Raw genomic sequence first — 12,026 nt, forward strand, 5'->3', positions numbered from 1 at the left:
TATTCGTTTTAAAGAACTATTTTAATTAAACTTTTTTAACTATTACTTTTAAATATTTCTACTTTAGAACAACTTTTCACTTACTTTTAAACATATATACATGTCACTTTATTCTCCGATATAAAGTTGAATTTCAATTTCTACAATTTATATTTCAGGGAATAATACTTTCTGCCTTAATATACAGCCCTATTGTGTGTCAGGGTGACTGTTTTCTAGCGCAAAGGTAACGCTTAAGCAACCATGAATAATGGTACCACACGAGTAATTTTTATTTATTTCCATTTTTCCCGGATGTACAAATTAAACTTTAAGCGTCAGACTAAAATAAATTTAAAGTTAGAAATACACAGACATACAGATTTCAAACTTGTGCTGAAATAGGTCATTTCAATTCAATGGAACTACAAAGCAGACATCCTAAATAAACGTGCCTTATTTCTAATGCCATACTATCGGTGATTCAACCAGTACAATTAACTCAAGTCGTATTACTAGCGATAATAACATTCAATTACTATAGTGTAATAAACGGATTATAAACTACCTTTAAAAAAAAACAAACGAAATATAAAACGCCATTACCGCAAAAATTATCTGGGTTGTAATCTTCGTCGGAGGAATCGCCATCGCCACCTCTCCTTTCTGTTCCGTAGATATGGTTCCAAACATTCGTATATAGGGGATTGTTTGTGGCTAGATGAAATTAAAAATGACAAATATATGTGTTAATGTTCATCTTTAAGGACATATATATTTTTTTGTAATGCGAATTTGTATTTACAACTTACAATAAATCTGCCACGACGTCTATGTAATTTATAATATGGAGCCGAAGTTGTATGAAGCTGTAAAGAGTTTCGTCCATAACGGCGATTTTTATTATTGTACTAACATTCGAAGAATAATATAATTCTGTACAGACGCCTAAGAGTTGATGCTGTTGTTTTTTTATACAATTACAGGTTTTCGCTTACAAAATAAATCGCCTCTCAATAATTGAGTTGATAGAGTACAGTGTCCCCATATAACAGCACAGCTAATGTTAATAATCCTCTTTCATATTCCATAATTTAAATTGCAGAATGTTTTAACTGTATGTTTATGTCTCTACGTGACATTTTTTAAAGATGTACTTTGTTGAATGACCTCTTCAGTACACGACTGTTCTCCCAGAGGGACCAGATCATGGCCACGAGACGATCCCCTTATATTTTCGAATAATCTACACAATTCTTTACCTTGCATAGACATGGTACCAATGGCTTTATGTCTTATCAGGGACGAGTTAAATGGGAAGAGTAAAATTAATTCCACTCTTCCCTTAAATGAGGCAACGAGAGTTAAATATCTTGCCTAAGATGGCAAACAATAAGGTACAAACTGGCCTCGAACCTATGTTTCTCTATACTCTGATATCCCTTACCTTGATTTCCACTTATGCCTAGATGAAGCTAACATTTTTTTAAATTCATATTACATAATATTCTCTTATACGCTTATTTATAATATAAGATTTTAAAACGTAAATTAGCCAGCCTAATGCAGGTTTTTTAAAGACATTTGATATTCTAATGATGGGTGGTGTATACGTTAGTAATCTGGCGTGCCGTCACTACGGTCCAAGGGTCGAGACAAAGGCCTAACCACGCGTGTATTTTAAGTCCGATAAGTGCATAATCCTTTAAAATGTTGCACATAATTCAATCTGTCAAAAATCACCATAATATAGAAATCAATGTATATTTTGTTGCGTTTGTTATGACGTCATCATTGACAGTAGCGCGTTAAAATTTCATGAGCATCAATCGTCTGCTACGAATGAACTTATTATAAACCCGGCTGTAACATTGAACATTTCGGTCTAAATAACTATAATACGATACATAATACAAAATCATTTACAACCAACTACAGTCGAACTGGTCCTTTAAGGCACCTCTATTAAAGGGACACATACACGTTACAGTATACACTATATCCAGAATACATTGCTGTTAAAGGGACACTAGGTCCTGGATATGTCTCCTTAATAGGGATTCTATTGTCCTTGCATTTCTCATATACGCCAAATCTTGCGCCTTAAAAAAACAAGAAATATTTCTTACAAAAAACGCGGCTCGAATTTTTGACGGAACAATTTAAAGAATTTGTCATTGTTTATCAAATGATGCTTTTATTGATGTTCTATTTAATAAAATCATCATTTATTATCAATCCTTTCTGTTTTTTTGTTTATGTGGATTTCGTGAAAAGAGATCTACAATACTGAACAAATTCTAGCCTTAAGGATAATAGTGGAAGGAATTCGTGATAAGCTGCACCTTTCTGTTGTTATCACATTTATCGACATTAAAAAATTAAAATATCTATTTGTTGTTTTTAATTATCTGTACTGTATCTTCACACATGGGATGTATTATCTGCCCATATAGGCAAATTATGTACAATGGCACACATTATCACATAATTGGATACACATAGGCCTACATTAGACAACGTACCGTGGTAATTTATAATTGAAAAGATACATTAAAAATGCTTGCAAAGATTTTTTTTCGAAAACAACTGTTAACATGATATTATCTTTCAGGTACGTACTCTAATGTTGCTACTTTACTCATACCGTTTAAAACATGTAGGTTATTTTACATTGCAACACGCTTATCTAACCAGCTAGAGTAATCTCACTCTAGCCTGTTTATACACGTTTAAACTATATTATTCATTGATGTCTCAGATCATATGTAGTAAGTATACCTGATATGAATTGATGTTAAGTAAACAATATTCTAGTAATTCGGAAGTCGAACCGTCCTATTTCACATTAAATATAGGGACTCAGCCTGATTTTTTATACAACGTATTTTATGAGTTCATAACATAAACTTTATTGTAGGCCATTAATTGCAAATACTCTCAAATGATAATTATAACGATAATAATAAATAATAATAATAAAGAGCCTACTTTATGGAAAAAACATTTTTTAGACTAGTTACGGTAGCATGTCAACACTCAGCCAATTGAACGTGCGCGTCGTAGCCAGAGCTATATAAAGTTAAAACTATTTATTTAGAGCAGTTTTCCATTTTTAATCATAGGGCTTTCATTAAATAGTGGTATAACTATAATATTTATTTGTATCATTCCACAGCAGCATTTCCTATTGTAAATCTAAAATCTCAGTGTATTGCTTTTATAATGTTAAGGATTTAATCCATGAGAGATTGATTGAATTCCGATTGAACCCACACCCTGGGATTGAAAAGCCTAGATCAACCTTTTTGTTACTTACCACACTCCTCTGGGAGCTCATCCGACCCATTATCACAATCTCTATTTCCGTTGCAAATGAAGTTTCCAGGAACACATTGGCTAGAATTTACGCATGGAAATCGAAAACCCTGACAGTCACCGTGCGGATTCTTTGACGTCACCTCTTGAATGTTGTCAGGGCATGTATGGGTATTTACTACAAAAAAAAGCGATTATTCTAAAATGAAATTATTTAGAACAAACTTTAAAAAAAAAATGCCCCTCTCTAACTATTTGGTACTCCTTTAAATCCCATTTGAAATCACTTCTTGAACTGTCTAACCTTCATCTAATTATCCTTAATTCTTTCTTTTTTATTTTGCGTATTTAATTTATTTTGTATATATACTAATTGGTGTTTTTTTTTGGGTATATACACGTCTAAATATATTGTTTATTATAAATTTATTTTAGTTAAGATCATGGGACTGCTGACTCTTGTAGTTATAGTAATCTTATTTACTTTAGAAATCTCTAACCAATTCATTTCATTGTTTGCTGGTCAAATAAATAAATGGAAATGAAATTAAAGAAAAGAAAATTTAAGAAAGAACTGTATGTGCTTTACCTCGACATGTTAAACTTGGGTGAAATGCAGAGAAAAAAATCAGAAACATCAAATGCCAAATCACCATTGAGAAATTAAACTTTCTCGTACACGCCATCTGAAACACTGAATCGAAGTAAGAATACATGTTAAGCTGTGTCTACACTATCAAACTACTTTGATAAAAGTGTGATGTGCCCAAATATGGTAGTGATATTACATCATCGTATCCATATATGTGCACATCACACTTTTTTTTTTGGTCACATAACGTTTGAAAGTGTGGCCAGAGCTTTAGATTATAGATTTAAATAATTAAAGATGAACGTCTCAAAGAAATAAAAACTTTGGGAATAACCAGATGTTTGATTCCACAAAATTTGAAAAAAATGCTAAAATGATTGTTAACATTAACTAACGGCCCACTTTCCCACATTGTGAACAAGGGCGTTTTTCTCGTCCAACAAGAATTTTCTTTTCAATTTTTCTTCCAACAACATTTATGCTTTATGCTACAACTCAAGCTCTGTCTACATTATCAAACTAGTTTGACAACAAAAGTGTGATGTACCAGAATATAGTAGTGATATGTTCAAATATAGTAGTGATATGTTCAAATATAGTAGTGATATGTCCATATATATGGGCACAGCACATTTCTGTCACATACAGTTTGATAGTGTAGAGCTTTATAGGCTAATATTGCAAACTACATTTGTAAAAAGAATGTTTCCAATAGAAATTTACTACCGTTCTGCTTAATACATTAGCAAATATGTATTTAACAGAGTCATAGAAACCGAACGTCGTAATGTAGGCCTACGTTTAGATCATTTTTCACTATCGGACAGAAGTTTACAACTGCACAGTTTTCCTCTGTGTATTCGTTGAATCTTTTAAAAGTGAAGGATTTGGTGATATTTTGTATATAATCTACAATCATTCTCAACAGATCAACAAAAGGTTGCAACATTGCATCAAATAATAATCAACATTTTAGACAATTTTTTCACTGTAGACTCGTCAATTTATAAAGTGCTCCGAGGGATTTAGATGAGATCTGTGCTTAACTTCTTTTGCTTGCTTTTTACTTTAAATGCTTGTATCGTTACGTTACGCAGACGACAACAACTCTCTCTACCTATATCTATCAAACTTTACGTGACAAAAAAAGTGTGACGTGCCCATATATGGATCCGATGACGTCATATCATTACCATATTTGGGCACATCACCAACTAGTTTGGTGTGTAGACAGAGCTTTAGTTGTAATATTCATGAAGGAATTAGTTTTATTCAAAATTAATTCCATCACCCATGTTGTGAGGATATAACATAGCATGTTGCATTACTTAACGACTATTTGTTTAATAATAAAGATTATAGCTGTCAAGTCAAGTTGATACATACTGTACATTCGTGTGTCGACCTTTATAATAGAAATAAATAATACTAACCGTACAATAGGACTACTAATGTCTAACAAAGTAATATTATTAGTTATCCGCTTGGTATACCAAGCGGATAACTCCTTGTAATTGTATGAGATCAATATTTTTGGTTATCCGCAACTTAGTTGCAGGATAACCCATGTGATTGTAAATATCTTTTTTTTCATCTTCTTTGTTATTCTTCTTTCTTTCCCGGAATTTTGTTCGCAGCGTATCTCTAATACTTGTCAACATTAGATTATATAACTTTGTCAGAAGATTGACCTCTAACTGTAGATGTGCAAGAAACTTCGTTTTATGATTTTAGAGTTGCGCAATGTGACTTACGCGCGATTTTATGAATTTCAATGATTGATGATAGATAAAAAACCAAATAGAATTTTTTATTGAAACTTGGTGAAAATTTAAGTAATATCAAGCGCAAACTTTCTATGGATTAAAAATGGCATGTTTTACAGAAAGTTACGCGCGCACGCGCGTTTAAAATTTCAAAATGCGCAAAATTAATTTCTAATCAACTTTCTACGCTGATCATGACATTTTGAGCATGTCAAAAATTACCACGCGCGCGAAAAAATGTACGCGTAAGGTGCGCACGGAGCATGAAAATCATGTGTTTTTCTCTTGAATTATGATTTTACAGCCTTACCTAGTCATTTTAAAAAAGATTGACATCATTTCAAATTAAAATGACGTCATACGAACATGTTGATTTAGACCATTTGCGTGCATTTTAGTTGAAAAAGTGACAAAATATTGTCAAAATTATGTCTATTTTGAATCTATTATAGCTCTTCAGGATCATCCATGACCCCCAATTTTTTTAATTTAATATGCAAGCAGATATGTTGTAGATATGAATTCATGCAGAATCTTTACCCCTCGGATGTTATGACGTCATCGTATGGCCACACGAATGTAAAATATAGGATTTTTTACTCTTTCGTTATTGCTCATCACATTAAATAGAGCGCATCTCGCTTATACGAATTCCATTTCCTCCGATATTTTAATACTGTCTAGGACAATCAACTATCTTTTGTATGAGTTAAAAATATTTTAATTTTTATAACGTCATCATGTCTAAAAATGTAAATAACGTGGGTCACTTAATTTCATCTTTACAGTAAATTTCAATCTGTTATAGCTCGTCAGAATAAAAAGTGATAATCATGATTAAAACGTTTTCTGAAAGCTATTGGATTGTAGATACGAATTCATGTGAATATTTTACCAATCAGATGTCATGACGACGTCATAAGGCCAGTTGAATTCAAAAAGTCATATTTTCATCTCTTGCGTAAAAGTTCATTGCGTTTAAACGAGAACGCATCTCACTTTTACGTGCCCAAAATTCTTCAAATTTGTATTAATGTAATTAATTAGATAATTATCTTCTAAAATTGTTATTTTATATGTTAATTTGATGATGTCATCGTGTTAATAATTGGATTTAAAAGATGGGTCTAGTAATTTCGTCTATGCTACACTGTATATAACATATACAGTGTATTCTGTAAATACTGTAATATGATGTATGCTACAAAATAGGTACAATTCAGCACTGTAAACATATTTATTTCATGTCATAGGATGGCATAATAATTGTCGAGGTTCATATAGTTTAAAGTATGTGCATGTTGCGTTTGCGCGGATAACCCGAACTCGTCAAAGTGACGAGTTCAAATCTAGTTTTTCTGTATTATTAGTTATCCGCTTGGTATACCAAGCGGATAACTCCTTGTAATTGTATGAGATCAATATTTTTTTTCTGTATTATTAGTTATCCGCTTGGTATACCAAGCGGATAACTCCTTGTAATTGTATGAGATCAATATTTTTTTTCTGTATTATTAGTTATCCGCTTGGTATACCAAGCGGATAACTCCTTGTAATTGTATGAGATCAATATTTTTTTTCTGTATTATTCTTCTTTCCTTCCTTCCTTTTTGTGAGTCGTGTTCCTCTAAAATGTGTAAACATAACATTTCATAACTTTGACAACATATGGGCATTTACGTGAAGTTGTGCACCTCCTATTTTTGAATGACGTCATAGTTGCGCAACGTGACTTATGCGCAATTTTATGAATTTCAATGATTGATCATAGATTAAAAACCAAAAGTCATTTAGTATTGACACTTTGACAAAATTTAAGTCATATCAGGGGCAAACTTTCTACGGATTAAAAATGGCATGTTTGACAAGAAGTTACGCGCGTACGCGCATTTAAAATTTCAAAATGCGCAAAATTAATTTCTAATCAACTTTTTACGCGTTTCTTGTCATTTTGAGCATGTCAAAAATTCTCACGGGCGCGCAATTTTTTATGCGCGCGGTGCGCACATAGCGTTAAAAACATATTTTTTTCTCTTGAATTATATTTTTCAAGCCTTTCCCAGTGATTTTGAAAACAATTTAGACCTTTTCCAGTTTAAATAACGCCATACGAACACGTTGAATTAGACAATTCGTGCGCGTTTTTTATGAAAAACCTTTAAAAATCGTCAAAATTATGTCTTTTTTTAAACAGTCATAGTTTCTAAAGTAAACCGTTAACCGTTTATTTTTATTACAAAATCTAGAAGTTGATGAGTTGTAGATATCGGATCATGCATCAATAAGGCTAAAAAAACATTGTGACGTCATCGTATGGCCACACGAATGTAAAATATAGGATTTTTGTCTCTTTCGTTATTGCTCATCACATTCAATGGAGCGCATCGCGCTTATCTGTATTCCTTTTTCTCCTACATTTATATATTGTGTAGGTCAATCAACTTTCTTTAGCATGAGATAAAAATATTTTAATTTTTATGACGTCATCATGCCTAAAAATTTTAATTACGTGGGTCATTAATTTCATCTTTACAGTAAATTTTAATCTGTAATAGCTCGTAAGAATAAAATGTGATAATCACGATTAAAACGTTTTCTGGAAGCTATTGGATTGTAGATACGAATTCATGTAAACATTTTGCCAATCGGATGTTGTGACGTCATCATATGGCCAGTTGAATAAAAAAAGTCGTATTTTCATATTTTGCGTAATAGTTCATCACATTTAAAAGGGTGCGCATCTATATTTTACGTATTCAAATTTCTTCTACACGTTAATATGTTGTTCCTGAGATAATTTCCTTCTGAAATTGCTATCTAAGTGTTTCATTTTGATACCGTCGCCATGTTAAAAATTGGAATAAATGGCGGGTCCCGTAATTTCACCTATTCTACACTGTATGTAATATGTATACAGCTTATACTGTTTGCATGTATATACTATATGACACAAAATTCAGCACTAACAGCATGTCATATTCTTCAGTTCTTGTCATAATGCCATAATCTTTATCTGTGTGCAATATTCCAACGTATGACGTGCACGTGGCGTTTGTCGTGGTGCGGATAACTAACTCGTCAAAGTGACGAGTTTCATGTCTAGTTCTTCTTTCCTTCCTTCCTTTTTGTGAGTCGTGTTCCTCTAAAATGTGTAAACATAACATTTCATAACTTTGACAACATATGGGCATTTACGTGAAGTTGTGCACCTCCTATTTTTGAATGACGTCATAGTTGCGCAACGTGACTTATGCGCAATTTTATGAATTTCAATGATTGATCATAGATTAAAAACCAAAAGTCATTTAGTATTGACACTTTGACAAAATTTAAGTCATATCAGGGGCAAACTTTCTACGGATTAAAAATGGCATGTTTGACAAGAAGTTACGCGCGCACGCGCATTTAAAATTTCAAAATGCGCAAAATTAATTTCTAATCAACTTTTTACGCGTTTCTTGTCATTTTGAGCATGTCAAAAATTCCCACGGGCGCGCAATTTTTTATGCGCGCGGTGCGCACATAGCGTTAAAAACATATTTTTTTCTCTTGAATTATATTTTTCAAGCCTTTCCCAGTGATTTTGAAAACAATTTAGACCTTTTCCAGTTTAAATAACGCCATACGAACACGTTGAATTAGACAATTCGTGCGCGTTTTTTATGAAAAAGCTTAAAAAATCGTCAAAATTATGTCTTTTTTTAAACAGTCATAGTTTCTAAAGTAAACCGTTAACCGTTTATTTTTATTACAAAATCTAGAAGTTGATGAGTTGTAGATATCGGATCATGCATCAATAAGGCTAAAAAAACATTGTGACGTCATCGTATGGCCACACGAATGTAAAATATAGGATTTTTGTCTCTTTCGTTATTGCTCATCACATTCAATGGAGCGCATCGCGCTTATCTGTATTCCTTTTTCTCCTACATTTATATATTGTGTAGGTCAATCAACTTTCTTTAGCATGAGATAAAAATATTTTAATTTTTATGACGTCATCATGCCTAAAAATTTTAATTACGTGGGTCATTAATTTCATCTTTACAGTAAATTTTAATCTGTAATAGCTCGTAAGAATAAAATGTGATAATCACGATTAAAACGTTTTCTGGAAGCTATTGGATTGTAGATACGAATTCATGTAAACATTTTGCCAATCGGATGTTGTGACGTCATCATATGGCCAGTTGAATAAAAAAAGTCGTATTTTCATATTTTGCGTAATAGTTCATCACATTTAAAAGGGTGCGCATCTATATTTTACGTATTCAAATTTCTTCTACACGTTAATATGTTGTTCCTGAGATAATTAGTTATCCGCTTGGTATACCAAGCGGATAACTCCTTGTAATTGTATGAGATCAATATTTTTTTTCTGTATTATTCTTCTTTCCTTCCTTCCTTTTTGTGAGTCGTGTTCCTCTAAAATGTGTAAACATAACATTTCATAACTTTGACAACATATGGGCATTTACGTGAAGTTGTGCACCTCCTATTTTTGAATGACGTCATAGTTGCGCAACGTGACTTATGCGCAATTTTATGAATTTCAATGATTGATCATAGATTAAAAACCAAAAGTCATTTAGTATTGACACTTTGACAAAATTTAAGTCATATCAGGGGCAAACTTTCTACGGATTAAAAATGGCATGTTTGACAAGAAGTTACGCGCGCACGCGCATTTAAAATTTCAAAATGCGCAAAATTAATTTCTAATCAACTTTTTACGCGTTTCTTGTCATTTTGAGCATGTCAAAAATTCCCACGGGCGCGCAATTTTTTATGCGCGCGGTGCGCACATAGCGTTAAAAACATATTTTTTTCTCTTGAATTATATTTTTCAAGCCTTTCCCAGTGATTTTGAAAACAATTTAGACCTTTTCCAGTTTAAATAACGCCATACGAACACGTTGAATTAGACAATTCGTGCGCGTTTTTTATGAAAAAGCTTAAAAAATCGTCAAAATTATGTCTTTTTTTAAACAGTCATAGTTTCTAAAGTAAACCGTTAACCGTTTATTTTTATTACAAAATCTAGAAGTTGATGAGTTGTAGATATCGGATTATGCATCAATAAGGCTAAAAAAACATTGTGACGTCATCGTATGGCCACACGAATGTAAAATATAGGATTTTTGTCTCTTTCGTTATTGCTCATCACATTCAATGGAGCGCATCGCGCTTATCTGTATTCCTTTTTCTCCTACATTTATATATTGTGTAGGTCAATCAACTTTCTTTAGCATGAGATAAAAATATTTTAATTTTTATGACGTCATCATGCCTAAAAATTTTAATTACGTGGGTCATTAATTTCATCTTTACAGTAAATTTTAATCTGTAATAGCCCGTAAGAATAAAAAGTGATAATCACGATTAAAACGTTTTCTGGAAGCTATTGGATTGTAGATACGAAATCATGTGAACTTTTCGCCAATCGGATGTTGTGACATCATCATATGGCCAGTTGAATAAAAAAAGTCGTATTTTCATATTTTGCGTAATAGTTTATCACATTTAAAAGGGTGCGCATCTATATTTTACGTATTCAAATTTCTTCTACACGTTAATATGTTGTTCCTGTGATAATTTTCTTCTGAAATTGCTATCTAAGTGTTTCATTTTGATACCGTCGCCATGTTAAAAATTGGAATAAATGGCGGGTCTCGTAATTTCACCTATTCTACACTGTATGTAATATGTATACAGCTTATACTGTTTGCATGTATATACTATATGACACAAAATTCAGCACTAACAGCATGTCATATTCTTCAGTTCTTGTCATAATGCCATAATCTTTATCTGTGTGCAATATTCCAACGTATGACGTGCACGTGGCGTTTGTCGTGGTGCGGATAACTAACTCGTCAAAGTGACGAGTTTCATGTCTAGTTTCCTTCTGAAATTGCTATCTAAGTGTTTCATTTTGATACCGTCGCCATGTTAAAAATTGGAATAAATGGCGGGTCCCGTAATTTCACCTATTCTACACTGTATGTAATATGTATACAGCTTATACTGTTTGCATGTATATACTATATGACACAAAATTCAGCACTAACAGCATGTCATATTCTTCAGTTCTTGTCATAATGCCATAATCTTTATCTGTGTGCAATATTCCAACGTATGACGTGCACGTGGCGTTTGTCGTGGTGCGGATAACTAACTCGTCAAAGTGACGAGTTTCATGTCTAGTTCTTCTTTCCTTCCTTCCTTTTTGTGAGTCGTGTTCCTCTAAAATGTGTAAACATAACATTTCATAACTTTGACAACATATGGGCATTTACGTGAAGTTGTGCACCTCCTATTTTTGAATGACGTCATAGTTGCGCAACGTGACTTATGCGCAATTTTATGAA

The 12,026-nt window shown here is 32.6% G+C and overlaps 2 protein-coding genes across 2 annotated transcripts in view; both read right to left on the reverse strand.

The window, feature by feature from the left end:
* The window catches only part of LOC144847629 (guanine nucleotide exchange protein smcr8a-like), a 111,645-nt gene that overhangs the window by 23,687 nt on the left and 75,932 nt on the right, over positions 1-12,026 (reverse strand). The gene's annotated exons all lie outside the window — the stretch shown is intronic.
* LOC144847632 (uncharacterized) overlaps positions 1-12,026 on the reverse strand; it is a 44,044-nt gene that overhangs the window by 17,589 nt on the left and 14,429 nt on the right. Inside the window, exons 2-4 of the mRNA XM_078704097.1 lie at positions 3,887-3,991; positions 3,299-3,475; positions 586-696 (exon numbers count right to left, since the gene is read on the reverse strand). Coding sequence (XP_078560223.1) covers positions 586-696; positions 3,299-3,475; positions 3,887-3,983 — 385 coding nt within the window. The 5' untranslated portion in view covers positions 3,984-3,991. The remainder of the gene's footprint in view (positions 1-585; positions 697-3,298; positions 3,476-3,886; positions 3,992-12,026) is intronic.

The sequence above is a fragment of the Antedon bifida genome, chromosome 7, assembly GCF_963402885.1.
Source record: "Antedon bifida chromosome 7, ecAntBifi1.1, whole genome shotgun sequence".
NCBI classification, from domain to species: Eukaryota; Metazoa; Echinodermata; class Crinoidea; order Comatulida; family Antedonidae; genus Antedon; species Antedon bifida.